This window comes from Lagopus leucura, unplaced genomic scaffold (assembly GCF_019238085.1).
Source record: "Lagopus leucura isolate 7727_CA_CO unplaced genomic scaffold, USGS_WTPT01 Super-Scaffold_100022, whole genome shotgun sequence".
NCBI lineage: Eukaryota > Metazoa > Chordata > Aves > Galliformes > Phasianidae > Lagopus > Lagopus leucura.
Genome location: NW_024962275.1, coordinates 3,276,563 through 3,295,350, shown reverse-complemented (window position 1 = coordinate 3,295,350; position 18,788 = coordinate 3,276,563). Strand labels below are relative to the sequence as shown.

At 47.7% G+C, this 18,788-nt stretch overlaps 2 protein-coding genes across 7 annotated transcripts in view; one reads left to right on the top strand and one right to left on the bottom strand.

Moving 5' to 3' along the window:
- The first annotated feature begins 889 nt into the window (after positions 1-889).
- Positions 890-1,984, top strand: BRD3OS (BRD3 opposite strand). The gene has a single exon (XM_042879202.1). The coding sequence runs from the start codon at positions 1,059-1,061 to the stop codon at positions 1,326-1,328; it is 270 nt and encodes an 89-aa protein (XP_042735136.1). The 5' UTR covers positions 890-1,058; the 3' UTR covers positions 1,329-1,984.
- Positions 1,985-8,598: 6,614 nt separating this feature from the next.
- The window catches only part of BRD3 (bromodomain containing 3), a 34,360-nt gene continuing 24,170 nt past the window's right edge, over positions 8,599-18,788 (bottom strand). For all 6 annotated transcript variants that reach the window (XM_042878735.1, XM_042878732.1, XM_042878733.1 and 3 more), the window contains 7 exons: positions 17,737-18,108; positions 14,239-14,367; positions 13,526-13,717; positions 12,483-12,718; positions 11,664-11,956; positions 9,697-9,825; positions 8,599-8,917 (listed from right to left, as the gene is read on the bottom strand). In XM_042878735.1, the coding sequence (XP_042734669.1) occupies positions 8,802-8,917; positions 9,697-9,825; positions 11,664-11,956; positions 12,483-12,718; positions 13,526-13,717; positions 14,239-14,367; positions 17,737-18,108 (1,467 nt within the window). In that variant the 3' untranslated portion in view covers positions 8,599-8,801. The remainder of the gene's footprint in view (positions 8,918-9,696; positions 9,826-11,663; positions 11,957-12,482; positions 12,719-13,525; positions 13,718-14,238; positions 14,368-17,736; positions 18,109-18,788) is intronic.

The following is an 18,788-nucleotide window of genomic DNA, read 5'->3' as shown; positions in this document are numbered from 1 at the left end:
ATGCAGCGTGTCTGACAGACGCCAACCCCGCACAACGGAGCAGAAAGCGGCTTCCTCCAGCCCTGAGCAGCAGATCAGCTGGCGCTGCGATTGCAGGACGTAAGAAGATTGCGAGTTTAAATTTAGCACCATCGGGAAAAGAGCGAGCTCTCCTCGCAACGCATTTCGTGCTGCGTTTAGCCGGGGGGGCTCCCACGGACGGAAAGGCAGAGCCCCAAGGATGCTGCTCTCACGGGGCTGCGGCGGTCCCGACCAAGCGGCTCCCCACGGCTTTCCCGCAGCGTTCGGACACGCGTGGAGCGACTCCGCCGTTCCCCCCCCCCCCTCGCAGGCCGGCCCCTCTGCTGGCTCCGCCCGCCGTGATGCGTTCGGGAGGCGTCTCCGCTGCCGCCGCTCCGCGGAGCCGAGCCGGGGCCGGGCCGAACCGAACCGAACCGCGCAACGAGGGTACGGGGCGTGGGGAGGGCGGGGATGGGGGAAGGCGGCCGTGTAATGGAGGTTATGGGGGCCGAAAGGGATGGCGGTGGGGGTGGTGGGAGTTGGGGAGCGCTGGGTGGGCCTCGCCGTGACCCCTCGCTGTGCCCCCCCAGGTTGAAGCGGCGAAGCGAGGAGGGAGGAGATCGATGGGCGGCGAGAGACCCGGAGCGGCGTTTCGGCCTGCAGCGATGGATGCGTGATCTGCGGAACGCCGTCCGTCCGCTTGCAGCACGGTGACGGGGGGACACGCGCCTTGGCCCCATCCGAGGGACACCCCGCAACCCGCCAACACCGCACGCGGAGCTGCTCGGAGGGCACCGGGACACGAAGGCAGTGCCAGCCGAACCGCGCCGCGATGTCGCCGCTGGGTGAGCTGCGGGAAGGCCCCGCGCGTCCCTCCGGCGAGGCCGGGCTGGCCGCAGGGAGCGCTGAGTCCGCGCATCCCCTGCCCTGAGCCGGCCCGGCATCGCCTGCGTCCCTGGGATGCTCAGCTCTGAGCGCAGCGCTACAGCCGAGCCGCTCCGACCCAGCGGGGTGTATTTCGGGAGGAAGTTCTCATCTCTGAAGGTGCCCTTGGACAGATGAGTGAGAAAGTAATGAACGGGCGGGTGCCCCTGCCTGAAAAAGCCTTGTCCGAGGGCTACGCGAGGCTGCGGTACCGGGACACCTCGCTGCTCATCTGGCAGCAGCAGCAGCAGAAGTTGGAGTCGGCCCCCCCCAACACGTATCTGAGCCGCAGCCGCAGCATGTGGTACTCGCAGTACGGCAATGAGGCCATCCTGGTGCGGGACAAGAACAAGCTGGACGTCTCCAGGGACACGGGGCAGTCCAAGTTCTGTGCTATCATGTAATTTTGTGTCAGAAATCTGCACGTGGATGCGAAGCAGGTTTGCACAACCACAGGGCTGCGGCCAAAGCAGCTTAAGGATGGGTCTGAGCGGCAGCCGGAGGTTTCTGTTGATTTGTGCTGTCGGTGGCATCCCATGTTGGGTTGGAAAATTGCTTGGGATGTGAGAGCTGGCACTGCCCACGTGGATGGAGCGCGTTGAGAACTCAGCCTTCAAAACACTTAGCAGGAAAGGTGCGCTGCAGTTTCCCAGCAAAGTGTCCTGTCTGGTGCCAGTTTGGTGCTACAGAAACAAATGACAGGTGGCACTTTTGGAGCCGATGCAGCAGAGCCCCTCTGTAGGAAGAAAGCAGCATGCAGCTCCTGGAGGGTGCTGGCTGGGTGCTGCCTGCAGGAAGAGGTGGGCTGCAGAAGGAAGCAGCCTGCTGAAGGTTGCTCAGCATTTCAGTTTTGTTGCATGTAGTCGCTTGGATGGATTTATGTGCTAATCCTGGTTGGATGACATCTCTCGCTGTAGTAGATTTGGTGTGTACGTACTGTGTTTGGCAGTGTTTGATTCAGCCAATGGAAGGTAAGGTCAGGCTGAGAACCACAGAATCACTGAATGCCCAGGGTTGGAAGGGATCTCAAGGATCACGAATCTCCAACCCCCTGCCACACGCAGGGCCACCAACCTCTCCATTAGACCAGGCTGCCCAGGGCCCCATCCAACCTGATCTTGAGCACCTCTAGGAATGGACAGGGCATCCACAACCACTCTGGGCAGCTGTTCCAGCACCTCACCACTCTTATAGTAAAGAAACCAACCCAGCAAACACCCAAACCTTTCTTAAAAACGAAGCAGCACCGTTTGCAGGGCTGTTAATCGCGTGCCCAGCACTGCAGTGTAACACTGGGCTGAAGGCACAGCCCTACCTAGACACCCCATCCAGCAGTGCTGGGACACGGGTTCAGCTCCAGGCAAACCAGGACCCGGTGTTGACCTCCAGGTGGATCATTTACCTGCCTAAGATCAGGTACTTTGTTGTATTTATCTCAAACCTCTCCCTTTCAAGCACTTTATTTTAACACAGTGAAGAAGAACCTTCTCCCCCCCTCCCTGTGTGTGCTGAATGCTGGAGCACAAAGGCACTGAGCAGCACACACCCTCGTTACCCTGAGACCATACCCAGTGGATGCACTGCAAACCACGGGCAGCTGTTTGTAATGTAACTACTAATGCATGTGTGCGTGTTTGGTGCTGTGTGCGTGTGCTTGTAAAGCTAAACCTGCTGAGATGGACCTCCGTGCTTCACCCACCTGCGTGTCGCTCCGTGCAGACAGTCCTCTCGAGCTCCACGGGACGAGCTGGGAAACGTTCTGATCATGTTTGCTCAACCTGGGAAGCAGAACTCAGCACGTGAGCTGGACTCAGGAAGCTGCTGGGTTGGGCAGAGCAGTGCCTGGGCTGCAGGACGCGGTGGGTGCTCCTAGAAATGGGCTCATGCAGTGCCCAGGGAGCACCGACTGCAGTCTGAAGATGAGGGAGAACAACAGCACGTCCCCACCGCCCGCTGTTCCTTTGCTTTTCTTATAGAAAAAAAACAAAACAAAACACAAAAAAAAACCCACATAGATTTATTTTTTTAATTTCATTAAGAAAGATGATGAGGATCTTGGGTATAATCAGTCCTTTTTTTTGTTCACGTGGCTGGGAACCAAAATTCACCTTGAAGAGTCGAACTACTCAAGAGTGAAACTTGAAGTGCGTGCCTACATTGTTCCAGGATACGACAGCATGGAGAAGTGTGACTTGTCCTCCCCCCCCGTCCCAGGGTGTGAGTGCATTTTCCACAGCCGAGTCCCCATTAGTCACAGTAGCTTCGTGGAGTGGCTGCTATGAAGTGAGCGTTGCTGCAAGCAGTGGTGGTAGATGCACTTGTTGAAAATGCTGCTGTAGCCTCTTGGATAAAGTGCATTAAAATGGTTTGAATGCATCGCTCTGTGCACGCTTCTTGATTCTGCATCTTTAGCACTGTGGCACGCAGAAGCTGCTGTCACTGCCAGTCAGCCCCAGCAAGGCACTGCAGTGCCTGCCCATGGGGAGAAGCTGCTGGGGTGAAGGGGAAGTGCTGGAGATCACTGATGGAAGCAGTGAGCACATAGAGGGTTGTAAAGGCAAGGATGAAAAAGCATTTCCTTTGGAGGAATGACTGTCAGCACAGAGCTGCGCTGATACAACAGCAAAGCAAAACAGGTTTGCTGAAACCTTTGAGATCAGAGCATTTAAAGCCAGTGAGCAGGAACAGGGTTAGAGAAAGATTAACCCTGCTGGCTCCTGGCTGCTGTGACCCCTCTGTATAAATAAGGCACACATCCGAGAAAGCCAACGGAAAAAAACACCTCCAGCAACCAGAATAGCTTTTGGCCACTGCACAGCAATGCCAGGAACTCTGCCCTGAGTGCGAGCACTGCTGCAGCTCCTCCTTCCCCAAATGCACCTCCTGTGACTTGGCTGCACCAGGGGGGAGCTGGTAAGGAAACCCCCTCTGGTTCCTCCAGTTTTTGGGGGCTACAAAACAGCCAGCGTTAAATGTGGGTGATGTTTTCATTCTCTCCTATTGCAGGTCAGCTTCCCTCCATCGGATGCAGCTCTGACACAAACTGAGGAGGGCAAAACGTCATCCATCCCTTGGCTGCATCAAAGCAGCCCAAATCTCTCACCAAAGGAGAGGGGCATTTTGCCCATTGGGTGCTGAGCTGCCATGCAGAGGAGCTGCAGGCCACACTGGCGGCCCAGCATCTCCTGTGCCCTGCAGGCACTTCGCCCGTAAGTGCAGCACCAGCAGTGGGGCTGCAAACTGACATCTCCAGGCTCACAGTGCAGTTTGTTTGTGCTCCTCTGTTAGCAGTGCTGTGCAGCTGATCACTACACCAAACCCTGCTGGCTTTCGGCTGGAGAAATGCAACACGAGGGAAGGCAGAGAGAGAGGAGAGGGGGACAGAGGGTAAGAAACCACACACACAGAGCTGTTTTTCTTTTTATTATGAAAACAAAACAGATGCCCCAGGACCAGGGTCCATTACCAGTAACATCAAAGATTACTTCCTAACTTCTGTCTTTTTAAATTCTGTTGTGTTTGAGGCCAGCAATTTGCAATAAACAAGCTAAACTACTTACACTGACTTCTTTTTTATTTTTCTCTCTCTTCAGTAACTGACATTTACAGGAATATACTAGAAATGGCACTAAAAAGTTTTAAGAAAGAGAGTTACGGTAAGTTTGCATGCACATCATACAGAAAAGTAACAGCTTTTGTTTTTAAATATTATTAAAAAAAAAAAAAAAAGGAAAAAAAAAATACAAACAGCAAAATCATTTTGGATGGGTGATGCCAGTAGCAGGGATGAGCTGCCAGCGGCCTGTGCCGAACCCTAGAGCTGCTGGTTTATTTCTTTCTTTTAAAAACGACCTTTAAAAAGATATGCAAATACCATTTCTTGTTTTAAAAAACGCATCCCGTTGTTTGTTCTTTTTTTTCCACAAGCAGAAAATGCTGCTCGTGTAAGGAACCCTCAGCCCAGGTTTGCCTGCAGTTCAGCCCCAGTGGGAACTGCCCACGTGTTGGAATGTATCTTAAAATCCAGCACGAAAAAGGTGGTGGTTTCTCTTTGCTGTGCCCCAATCCCTTCCCCCAAAGCTCCAACCCCAGCCTTAAAAAAACATCATTCCTTTCAAAGCAAATTCACAACTGGTCTAAGAGCCCCCAAAACGAACTAATGAGGTCACTGCAGTCTGCTTCTACCACACAGCACATGGGAAGAGGCCTCCCTGCTACCTAACCTGCCCCTATACACACACACACGTGCCTGTGGATGTGGGGTGAGCGCGTGCATCTGCTGCAAACAAACAACAGAGCCCCAAACATCAGCTCTGCAGCCACAGACCCTGCAGGTAGGAAAGCTTCAAGGCGCAGCGGGACAAAACTGATGAGGTTTGGTCAGCAGAAAGCTGCTCTACCCAACAGATGTCAGTGGACAAAGCAGGGCTGAGCCCTGGGGTGTTGGTGTGGGCCCACTGAGCCTGCATGTGATGGGCTGCCCAAAAACAGGCTGAGCTGACCATCAGAGAAAGCTCAGCCAGGCTTTAAAGGCGCAGCGATGCTGGTCGATGGCTCTGCTCAACGTAGGAATTTGTCAGCAAAACCAGCTTCACGTGTACCTATGAAATCACACTGATTTCACAGACACCTCCCCTGGAAAACAACGCTGCAAAAATCTCAGCTGTTTTTATTCTGAAGCTTAAAAACGTTATTTCAAATATTCTTTACACATTTGATCACTTCCAAGTGATTTCATGGCATCCTACTGGCACGTCACGCCACACCAACTCAAATAAGTCTTCTATCCTTTCCGTTTCCAACTCAATTTAACAGCTGCTACTTCTTATGGACTGAAAACACCTCTTCTTTCCTGGAGAGGCTCTGATCTGCAGGTACAGAAGCATCACTAATGGCACGCTGGGAGATAACAAGTGCTACAAACAACATGAATCCTAAGAACAACATTTTGCAGTGACCACTTGGTTTTTTCCTGAAACGAAGGTTGTGTCAGAATGGATTTCTCCTGCAAGCTGCCATTTCGTGGGAAACACCTTCACTGCCATGAAAGCTTTCCACTCCGTGGAAGCTGAAGCCACCGCCTGTTGGGTGCTGCCTGCACAGGAGCTGCTTCTGTCCACAGCAACCATCACCTCACATCAATGGTGCAGCTCCAGTCAATGCACATGGGAAAGGATTTCAGCAGGGAGAACCAGGAGCCTGTTTGATCCGTGCTGTCGTGGCACTGAAGTGGTTGCAATTCCTTTAATTAAAATACTGGTTAGTTTTGATAATGCATGTCTTAGGCGAAACGCAGGTGGAAACCAAGCCCATTATAAAAACAAACAACAAAGCTCTTAATTAGGTGTATATTACATCTCCTCATAGTCCATTCTGAAAATATATTACTAAACATCTGTCTAGGGGAAGGTTGTTTTTTGTAAGGGTGGAATGGAAAAAAAAAAATATAGCAACTAAAAATAACTTTATTGTTAATGGAAAAATCATTCATTTCAGTAAGAATCAGAGCACCCTACAGCTCACCTGATCCCAACACGAAGGAAACTCCACCTGCAAAGACTTCCAGGGCTCCAATGGGCCCAGCACCCACTGACAGCACGGCCCAGGGCTGCTCTGAGCAGCAGAGCTTCTTCTGACTCTCAGCTGAAAACGGCAGCTCCTTTCTACAGCTTCAGAGAGCGTGCAATGGTCACTGTGCAGAGACACAGAGCCACGCCAGCTGTGCGACCTGAACGGCATCCAGTGGTAGCAGAGCCTCGTGGGTACAGCCAGCAAGACAGCAGTTGATGGGCACAAAGTGACCGACAGCCACTCACCTACGTGAGAAATAAACACCGGTGCAATCTGCACCACTGGAGACCTCAGCAGGGTGAGCTTTGGGGCTGAGCCACAGCAGAGATGCAGCCACAGGGGCTGGTAGTGGGAGAAGGAAAGGCGTAACTTTCTGTTAAACTCTGTATATTTTCTTTACAATAAAAAGCTAAAAAGTTAAGAATTTACAATAAATTTCTGCCCCTCAGATTACAAACTTTATATAGTTACAGAACTGCTGTTTTCCTAAAACTGGATTATAAAATGAAAAATCAACACTGTTTCACACACACACAAAAAATAAAAATGGAGAAGGGGAAAGACACGTGGAAATAATACAGACAATATAAGGTGTTCCATTAAGAAATTACATCTACCTGCACGTCTTCAAAATCTGTACAAAACAAGAAAGAAGGGGCTGGATTGGAAAGAGAGAGGACAGAAAACAAAACCCAAAGTGAACACACAAGACATGACAGAGCACCAGACACACAACAGGCTGGACCGTAGCACCTGGAGGTATGAAGTCCAGCGTATTTAAATAACATCTCTGTGTTCTTCTTCATCTGGTTTGAACCATATTAGAAGTCTGCATCATTTCTGCTGGTCTTATTACTTTTAGTGAGTTTTAAATGACCAATGTGTTTAATAAATAAAGTACTTATATATACACGTGAGACAGAAAACGGAGTGTATTGCAGCAGTGCAGGTGAAAACATTAGGCTGACTTGTAAGAAATTGCTAGCCTTAAAAAACTGCCTTCCCCTCATCCTCACCCTTCCCTCCCCCCCCCCCCCTTTTTTTTTTCCCTTATAACTATAATTGAGGTAAACACTTCAGGATCTGGAAACCTGCACCCTGCATGACACAGAAGTAGCATTCCCTTTCTAGGAGCTCATTGCAGATACAAAGATAAAGGGTGGGAAAGAAACAAACGAAACCAAAACCGAGCAACAAAGCACACAACCAACATCCCTCTCTGAGTCCCCTGCCAGCTCAGCCTCAGCTGGGGCTCGAGTGCTCTTTTATTTTAAGCCCAGACTGAGGTGCTTGTCGTGGAGAAAGTACTTAAGCATGTGCCTAATAGTGAGCACACGGCTGCTCTTGGTCACTGCAGGCAGCGCGCCTCAAGGCCCAGCTGTACCTGCAGCCAGGAGATGCTTTCAGTTACAGCACAAGCTTTCATAGAGAACGCCAATTTCCTGGAAATTATCCATTTGATGTTAAAAATAACATTCCCAAGAAACTTGGGTATCCTTTGCTCCCTTCTCATCGATGTATTCCCAAGGAAAATGGAAATTTGGAGTGCTAGAAAGCACACATACCAGTATTTCTATCGCTCATGTGCTGAGAATTAAATTCATGCTTAAATACCTTCCTCAACAGGTGCCTATGCCTCCACCAACAGTAACAAAAATGTTAGCAATCCACAGCACGTTGGATTTCTTCTTGTTTCTTCTTTTGTTTTTTGTAAAAAAGATGATAGCATCTGACATTTCCATCACACCGTAGACTTTGAGGTTAAGAATCCTAGTGCTAATAAACAAATACACCAACTAGTTCCAAAGCTACCATCTTTTAGATACAGTACCATTTTACAGATTTCCTTGTGAGCCAGGTGGGCTTATTAAAAGAGAACAATTTGGGGAGAAGGAAGGGGCAGAAGGGAGACGTACTACAGACTCTGCAGAAACCTACTAGTCACCTCCTGCAAAGAGTTCCAAGTTCTTCCATTTTCAACCAAATTTCTTCAGTAAAAAGTGTATTTTAGAGACTTTATGCAAAGGGAACTGCTTGCCATAAAGTCTGGTCACGCACACGCAAAGATCTTCGACCTATTCATAAAAAAAAAAAGCGCCCCTGGAAAATGGAAGATACCTTTTATAACACTGAATTAAAACAAAACAACAACAAAAAAAAACCAACAAAAGTCAGAGAGGAAGAAAAAACAAACAAACACCTGACCACCGTGGAACAAGAGCAGTACTTTAAGGAGAGAAAGGGACACTGCAGAGCATCGGTGAGGGTGATGTCCATTCTGTGCTGTTTGTGTAAGTGTCCTTAGCTCATTCTGAATCGCTGCTGTCTGAGCTGGAGCCGCTGGAGCTGCTGCTGCCTGACTCGGAGGAGCTGCTGCTGCTGAGCCGGGAAGGGCCCCCAGAGGGAGCAGAGCCAGATTTCTCTGCGGGAAAGAAGGCAGCAAAGTGGTGACTTCCAAGGAGCTGAACTCAACAGAGAAGTTTTGCCGATGGCTTTTGTTACCCACAGCTTCATTCATGGCTTCGTTTTGCCTAGACAGCTTATTGACCCACTGACTTTGCCAGCTGGAACAGTGCCCGGCCCAGGGGACAGCGGGGTTTTCTAATGCTGCAGGTGGCCATGAAAGCCTGGGCTCTGCATTGGAGCCCTGTGGAGGGCACTGCAGTGCTCCAATGCAGGGCCCAAACTTTCATGGCCACCAACAGCTGTGAAGTGCTCCTGGCAAGGTGGCACAGAGTGCCCAGGCAGCTGTGCTCACTGCCTGCTGTGATTCAGGGCGAGGTGGAAGCAGCTCAATTTACCCTGGAATAACCTTTCATCCCATCTTTCACACTACTGCACTATGAGGTGGCTTTTTCAATCCCACAGTGGAGAAAAATCACCTATTCAACATGCTATGGTACTGGTTTACTGTGATACTGTATGAACAACCCTGCAGAGACAAACAGAGCAGCACATCTTGCTCCGAAGTTTGAATCACCTCTAAGACAGGTCCTGTTTACCACCAAGAGGAGTTTCCAACAGGACAGGGACTGGAGCAAACCCCAAAGAGCAGCTCAGGTGCCCAGCAGTAACTTGCTGTGCCCACACCCATAGATAAACCCAAAGCTACACAAAGGCAGCAGGTTGGCCTTAGTGAAGACAACTACCTGCACACACAGCTTCCCAGGCATCAGCAGCACACAGAACCACAGCCATTACCTTTCTTTGCAGGTTTCTTGTTGTTGTTTAACTGCCCACTGACGTCCTGTAGCCGTTTTTCTAGTTCTTTCTTCTTTTCCTGAGCTAACTCCTCTTTAGACTTTGCTGCTTGCTTTTTTCCACTTGCAGCTGTGGAAGAGGAACATACAGTTTCTGAAACCGCATTGTGGAGGGTGCAGAAAAGGGTGGACATTGCTATTTCACAGGGCACGTAAGTCTGTGCAAACACTTTGCAATGAAGCTGCTCAAATCAAGTGACCACGTAGCAACTACACATCTCAGATAAAGGACAACATGTGAAGTTGCCTAGATCATCAGTCACCATCACCCTGTAACACGCACTTTTTGAGAGAGGCCTTCTGGAAAGCATTCCAGGAGATAGAAATACATCTGTGCAATAACCTTGTGGTTACAGGTTACTTACCAGCCAGTTACATGCTCAATAGTTACACGTTTGTTATTACAGAATTGTTACATGGGCTTTCTGCCCTGCAAAATACAGTGTCCCATTAAATGCTGTCAGGAGGAAGCAAGCATCTGCCATTAAAACTCAAGACACCTCACGTGAGAATAGATTGCTTTAAGTTGCTTGAAATATAAAACCAAAGAAAAATTAAAAACCAGCAAAGGCTGGCAGACAACAGGAATGTAGCTGCCTCGGTCAGGACGGAAATGGTGAGGAGTAACAGCAGTGCTAATGCTTCTGAGCAGAAGAAATATCACTCACAAGAGTAATTGAACACAGGTGTTGGCCAGTATCGGAAGCAGACGGGAGCCAGATATTTTGCCTGATCCAGCAAGGAAATGCCTGTATTACTGCACACTGCTTTCAAGCAACTTTTTTTCTCTTTTCCTTTAAAGGGAAACTGGAAAGCAAAGTCCTAAGAGGGTGCTTGAGAACACTGAGCACCACAATAGGCAGCAGAGAGCAGGAGAGTCTGGGGAAAGTCATGCATTCGCATGGTGCCTGCTGAGCGAGCACAACAGCTCAGGGCATGCTGGGCTCAGAGCAGTGGACAGACAGACATCTGAGGTCATCTGTGTTACTCCAAAGCAAAAGGATGCCTCTCGTCCCTAGCAACTCTGGAAAATGTTTTCCTCAGCTACTGCAGAATTAAAGGACTTGGAGGGGGAAAGAAGAAATCAAACCAGCGTAGTAAAAAGCAAAAAGAAGGGTCAAAGACTGAGTTTTGCTCGGTGACCTGAAGTCCTGTGGTAACAAAACAGAGGTGCTCTGCAAGAGTCATGAGTAGCTTCTGTGTTATATTCTTATCAGAACAACTTCCCTCTTAACCTAGGAATAGATGGACTGAGCCAGGATCACCTCAGGTAAGTGACATGCTATTGCTATTTAGCTGGGGCTCCATTCTCAAGGGGCTACAATTCACTCTGTGGTTGAAGCACAGAAAAGCCTGTACCATACTGCACAGTACACTCCCCAGTGTATTAACATGCACCTCCTTATCTGACACATTAATACATGGTAGGACTAGCAGTTCTGTGGCAAGCATACAACTCAGACACACCCAGAATGCTTACCTTACCCAAGTAAATGTGTGCAATTCATTAATTTCCTTGGTGTTTGGGTTTTAAACAACACTTCCTTCCTTCCTAATTAGATGATAAACTACTCAGGGTAAGAAACTGATCCTTCCACATATATGCATGTTACACACAACATAATGAGACTGAAACTGTATTGCTTATCTAGAATGTAGAAGGCACTACAGATATCACACAGGTCTTGCAGAGGAATACAACGATCCCCCCAAGTCTCCTTGTGTGGGCCATTATGTGAAGAAAAAACCCAAAAAATTCTGCCATTTTCTCAGGTAGAAAAGAATCTCTAAAGATCCCAGTCATCACATACCCAGCAGCTGGATAAGAGAATCCCAACACACGTGCCCTGACTCCAAAGCTGAGCCCAAGGGCTCGTGAAGGACTGTGTGCCCCAAGAGGTAACTTACAAAATGGTTTCCTTTGTTTTTTCTGTAAACAAGATTTCACGTATCTCTCCAGTTCTCGCAAAGTTGTGGGCTTCAAGGTTTCAAAATCTATTTCTATCTCATCAGGATTGGAGTCCCTGAGGGAAGGTTCTCGTGACTGGATGATGTGCACCACTCTGCCCAGCTTCTCCCCAGGCAGGCGGTTGATGTCCAAGCTGAGCTGTCGTTTCTCATCATAGGTCATGGGCAGGCCTTCCTCTTCCTCATCCGAATCATAGGTTGCAGATGCCTGTTTTCCTCCTTTCTTGGGCTGCCTGGGGAGATTGGCAAGCATGGAAACATTCATGGGCATATAAGGAGCAAAGAACTCTTTCTTCTACTCCCCTTGTAACAAACATCCCAACGTTTTTGGCTTTGAACCTCTAGCCAGATAGCTTGAACAGCACCACAACTTTTGGAAAAGTTCAGAAATCTGAGATAAGCTGTTCTACTCCAATTATATTTTAGTGCTGTGAGGCACGACAACAAGCCGAAGCAGCAGCAGGGGGGGCAGAAACGAAATAGCATGTTATTGCTGGCTGGGTAAAAAGGCAAAACCTTATCTGAGAGCGACTAGGCAGGGATTCTGGAAGAGTCAGAAGGTGGAAATGTGATGGCTGTGCTGCCAGCCCCAACTTGAAAACTCCCTGAAGCTGTCTGTAATGGAGATGCTGTTCGATGGTGAGTTAACCATGCTGACAACCGAGCTTCACCAGGGAACAACAGAACAGGAGGGACAGAGCTGGGCTGAGGGCTCTTTGTGTTCCCACTTAAGGCAATGTGCAGGAGACAAGCTCTCACCTGCTAGCTGTGGTCGTGCTGTTTGCCTTTTTAGCTGGGGCTTTCTTCTGCTGGGTTTGCTTTGGTGGTTGAGCCACCTTAGGCTTCTTCTCCTCCTCAGCTTTTACTTTGTGCTTTTCCTTTTCCTTCTCTTTGTCTTTCTTTTTCTTCTCTTTTTCCTTCTTCTCTTTTTTCTTCTTTGGTTTGTTCACTGGTGCTTGGGACAACGCAGCTAGCTGCTCATGGACTGCCTTTAGCTGGAAGAGAATGGTGAAAAAATACATCAGACTTCAAGGCAAGAAAACTGATGCCTCCACGTACTCTTCCCTCCATATCCTGGACATGTAAGTATATCTCAAAGTTAGTAAGCCTGCAGACTGAACTTAGGAAACTCTGATCTGAACTTCTTCAAAGAATGCAGTGCAGGTGTGCAGAAGCTAACTGATGTGAAAACTTAATTCTTGCTTCACAGGAGGCAAATAAAATACTTAATAGCTTTGTCTAGAGTGCTGACAACATGGGCTCTGAAATGCTAGGTTTGCTTCCTACTACCTTGCTCTGAGACACTGGATAGGGTACTTTATTAATGCTTGGTTACATTACAGCAGCACATACAACCACTGTAGCAACTTGCCCTCTACACGAGCATAATAAGAAAAGCTATGGCTTATGGTCTTGCAATCACAACAGTCAAAATAGTTCATTCTATGGAGTACACAGTGAAAACTTGACAGATTTTGTCGTGCTTGAGCTCTCATACTAAATGGATCTCTCAGTGCTTCCCAGACTCCTACTGTCGATGGTGGCTGAATACTCTGGGATGCCCAGAAACAAGCCCAGAGCACCAGCACTGAGAATGGTTATCTCAAAGAAAATTAACATCGCATCAAAAGTGCACTAATTATTTCCCTGCTGAGAGCTTTCCTCTTTGAGCTGGCACAAGGAGTGATCTCCCTGCTGCATCTCAGGCTAGGGATTTTTAAGAACTAAATTAAATCCTCCTTCCTGCTAAGCCCTTTCTACTGCAGACACACATGCACACACAGCTTGGCCGCTACAGTAACCTGCTCCTGGAGCTCCGCCAGCCGAGTGGCTCGCTCTTCTTCCGAGTCTGAGCTGTCTGAGTCAGAAGAGCTCTCCTCACTGCTGTGACTGCTCTCTGTGCTTTTGCTCACAACTGGTGCTGTTGGAGGAGGAGGAGGAGGGGCCTCTGCAGGCTCATCAGGCATCTTTGCAAACCTCATCTCAAAGACATCCTACAAGAGAGGGGGAAAAACTGGTGACAAAGGAGCCTCACCCACAAAGACCTCATTCTGGTCTTTCAAACACGGCAGACACATTAGCATAGATCAGGGTCTTACTGCACTAAATAAGGTGCTGTAATACTGAAAGATGATGAGCGTTCTAGAACATGGACTGAAATCATCATAGTAAGAAATAGCTGCCCCTCTTTTGAGGGGCAAAGTTCAAGGCTTGTCCAAGACTTGGCAGGGGAAGCTTTCTGAATCTCCACGTTTTGTGGCCCAAGAAAGAGTTCCCATTATTCTATATGCCAATGATTGTGAAATTTTAAGAGTGGGATGTGGCATTGGGCTATGCCATGTGCAGAGCATGACATTTCTGCAGCAGAGGGCATGAAAAGGCTCTTTTCAAGGGCTGAAGGAATCACTGACTCACCCCCGATGATGCCAAGAGCAAATCCATGCTCGGATCTCTGAATGGACACCTCACAGCTGAGCTAACAGACCCTGAAAGATGCATTTAGCTACACCATTACCTGGAGCTTCCTGGCCATGGCTACCACTTCATGGTCTGGAGGATTGTACTTGTAACAATTAGAGAACATTAACCGAATATCTGCTGCAAAACCTTGTGCATCCTGGTATTCCCGACTGTCCATCTTTTTCTGCAAGCAAACAAGCCAAAGGAGAAGGGGAGATAAAGCCATAAACAAAAGGCATTTTGAACAATTACATGGAGGACATGTGCGTCATGGAGAGAGCTCAGAACAACTTCAACAATCACATCTGTCTCAGAGAACAGTAGTTTGATCAGGCTTATTAGTTTCCAAATAACATTTAGAGTCACTGCTTTTAAAAAGAAGTAAACAAAAACCAGACAACTAAAGCTAACATGATTCCACAATAGTTTAAACTCTCATAATTCTAAATTTGGGTTATTTTCTTTGTTTTTAAACAATACTCTGCAAGTTTGTCAGTGCCCATAGTTTGTTAGAGAGCCATTTAGAAAACGTTTACTGGACCAGAAACCAATGTAAGTAAAGCAAAGGACAAAAGGACAAGAAGTCAACAGTTACAACTAAAGGAGCACCCTCATTTCTACATGCTGCTTGGGTATGTTTACTGCATAAATGTGAAAAGGCAGAAAAGATGGCTAGCACCTAGTCTGACTAACACAAAACACTTCTCTTGGTGATGTCTACAGCCAGACAAGCTACAAAAGCAACTCTACATTTAATAAAGTCCAACTGAGAGATACAGAATTTGCCCTTCATGAATCTGTGCCTAATGTTATTTTCTCACTGCAGTGAGGATAACTATCAGGGACTAAATATTTGCACCTTGATCCTCCCATTTTCCTCACCATCATCCACTTCTCTTGCTGCCTGGGACTGAATGACTTGGTTTAGAAAACAATTCACAGCACTCCTAGCACTTAATTGATTTTATGCATGTATTACTACCACATATAAAATCTTAACTCCAATTACTCCTTCCAAAAGGAAATTTAAAGAAGGTTAACACTAGATTTCGTTTGCATTTTAAAGAGTCTGAAGGAACTCACTGCTTGCCAAGTGCTTGCAGGCCTCCCTTTTGCATGCCTCGTGCATCTGCATCCCCCAGTGAAGGGAAGGGGATGACATGCAGCAGACAGGATGGGCAGATCCATCCTCCACCAGAGCAAAAGGCTCAAGGTCTGCAGCTCACACCTAAGTTTCAACCCAAGCAAAACTCCTGCTTGCCCAATGGAAGCAACAGACGTTTCACAGCTCCACCGTAGATATTGGAAACACCTTCAATCATTGCTAAAGCTGCTTTGGTCCAGAAAAAGGCAGAATTTCACCTCCAGGGATGCACTGGAGGGGGTTGCACTCCTGCAGCATCTCAGCCCACTGTACCACAGCCAGCTGCCTGTCAAACTTGTGTCACGAGAGCTCATTTTCTTGGTAACCATAAAGGAGGAAAATCCTCTGAACCGCAGCACAGAGATGGGAAGGGAATTACGTTTGTGCCTCTCCTGTCTGAAGAAGAGCTGGCCCTGTTTGAAAAGTGTCTCAGGCCAACCCCAAAGCAAAACAATACATTCAAACGAGAGGGGCTGTTTATTCTAAAATACATCTTCCTTTGTGAAAGGCCTTTTTGATCCGCCGTATTTGTTTGGCACACGCAAGGGCTGATTACAGCCTGCGAAATACATTTCAGCATCTAAGGCTTTGCTTTCATCCAAAACCAACAGTTTCATAGCCCAACAACATTTTAATCTGTGGATTTTTTTTTTTTTTTTTTTTTGCTTTCTTGTAAAGAAAAATTAACTTGACAAAAGAAAACAGATTTTAAAATTATGCAACAGAATATATTTGGGCTATAAACTCATTTCGAGATATTCAGCTGTTAACTACTTTTTTGTTCCCCCTTACATTTACAATGGCAAATCAGAAGTCATAGACAGCAGGACTGGAGGGGCTGGGAAGGCAGCTAGAAAAATCTTATTTCTCTCAGCAATCAGTGGTATTGTTCAGTATCCTTTAATGTTCAGAAATATGTTTCCTAATGTCTAGCCTCTCTTGCTTTAAAATAAGCCTTGTCCTGTCCACAAAGGATGAAGAGAAGACATCGTTCCCACCCTTTCTGCATCAATCTTTTACAAGTTTGAAGACCCAATACGGCCCCTTTTCGTCTTCTCCAAGGACCTCAGAGCACAACAAAATGGAAACCTGGGATCTTCCTCTCCCAGCAGAATATCAGCAAGGCACAAGTGCTCCAGCTTCGCAAACTACTACCTTCATCTCAGCCCTTATCCCACCTTTGTACCACTTGTTTCAGGCTCCCACTTCTTGCCCACAACTCATCTCACCCTTCTTATTCTCATCTCTCCAAGGAAATTGCTGCAGGCCTTTAGCAAAGCTTGGGTAAAACCCAATCAATAACAATTAGGACTTAGATAACAGCTTCCAGACATCTGCCCTCACAACAGCCCTGTGGGGTAGGTTAAGCATTATTCTCTCCATGTAATGGTTGGAAAAACAAAGGCACAGAGCCATGGGGAAACTTGCCAAAGACCACGGTATCAGGGCAGTGAATAACTCAGACACCACTAACTCTTTATCTAGCCCTCAGCACAGGCTGTGATGACTATTCTCTCACCACCTTAAAACAGAGTAGCTGCAGTAAGAACCACTGCAGCACCACAGCCAAATGGCATGGCACACCAGAGCACTGCAAACTGCTTGCCAAGGAACATATAAGGAACCAGGAATGCAGCTGCTCTTTAGTCAGCCAGGCCTCTGAGACAATCCCACACAGGGGCCAAGCTGGGTGCACAGCTCATCCTGGCCTGCTCCTGAAAGCCAGCAAACACACCTTAACTTTCTGCACGCAGAAGAAAGTCTCATATCCACCAACACTGATTCCAATGGACAAGAAGGGAATTAGAGTAACACAGCTGTCCTCCACAGATATTTAGAAGGGACTCAGAGAAACTTCCCAGTCTACTGAGAAAAACACACTGAATACTGGACCACACTAAGCTAAGGCCCTGAAGAGCGAAGCTTGAACCACATAAGCATCACATTATTTCCTCCCCTCACCTAAGCACCAGTTGATCTTCATGTTCCAGCTGGAATTGCTCAGTGTAAGCCTATCTAGACCACACATCATGCCAACAACTAGCCAGGCAGCAGCTTCTGGAAATGGGATACTATCAATTGAATCCTATGAAATACAGCACCTCTTCTTCTGAGTGCAACATAATCCCAATGACACAAGTGTAAACAGCTGGACTGTTCACAAAGAGGAGAGGATGCCACACAGTGTGCTTTGTAGGGCAGAAAAAAACACATCCCAGATTATGGGGAAAAAAAAAAAAAAAAAAAAAAAAGAGAGGGTAAGGAAACAAAATATAAAAATATCCAGATAACATCCAAACGGTTTTCATTTTCCACCCTTGTCCCTTCCCTCCCCCACCAGAAGGAGCCAGTCCTCTGCAACCAGAGGGCTGAGATATCCTGCAAGAGAGGTGGTAAGCGTGGACGTACTTTAACAGTACTGAGATCCATGGGGTGTTTGATAATATCGTGATAGTCATGTAATTCCAAGGCCTCTGCATCCACGGGCTTGTAAAAGGGCCATGCATAGGCCGCATGCTTCTTGGAAAGCATCTCCTTGAGAATGCTGTCACAGTACTTGAGGTGCTCAGACAGTTTGCCCTTCTTCCCCGCATGCTGGGGGACCTCTCCGTCCTCAAGGTCTTTCTTTGGTGGTTTGATGGGCCGGCCGCCGCTCTCCCTCCGAGCGATGATTTTGGCCTGTTTGGGGTCTGAGAGGGGCGTGGGGGACTCGCTCCTGCTGGCAGTGATCACAGAGGTGGTGGGGGTGGTCGTGTCCGCTTTCCGCTTCACTCCCTTTTTCTGAAACGGCAAATGGAGAGAGCTGATGAGTAACGAGCCCGGTTCTCAGACCGAGCTAGGAGAAACCTAGCGCAATTCATCCTCATTCCTGAGATCTGCCTTGTCCTCTGACAGAAAACGTGATCATTTCACTGGGATAAACGGGACTTGTGACCAGAGGCTTCAACGCGCAATTCAGTGACAACGACACGATGTGCTGCTGCATGTCATCTGAGCCACAGTAACCAGCCATCTGCACATCTCCAACCCAACCCCAAACAGGATGCAAAACACGTAAGCTCTACATATTTCACTGAGATTTAAACTAAGGACTCTTACCTCATGTTTGCCAAAGGAAAGGAGTGCGCCCAGTCGATTACTGCAGCTCAGCTGATGCATGGTGACTTAGTAAGTGTCAGTAACTTAACCACATGTCTGAGTCCCCAGTGGCAGGATCAGGCTATAAGTTCTGAACCAAAGCATATTAATCACCAAAGACCTATGAGCCTTCACTCCCTTTTACTTAGTGAATGTGCTAAGGCAGATTGTTCGTTACGGACAAGAGTTAAGAATGGAATGATTTCGTTTCGAGCAAACAAAACACACATCCCACGTTAATTCAAGCTGTTACTGTCCAGTCAGTTCTTTCTTTTGCTCCTATGGAGGAGCAATTCTGGAGGAAACAAAAAAAGAAAGAAAAA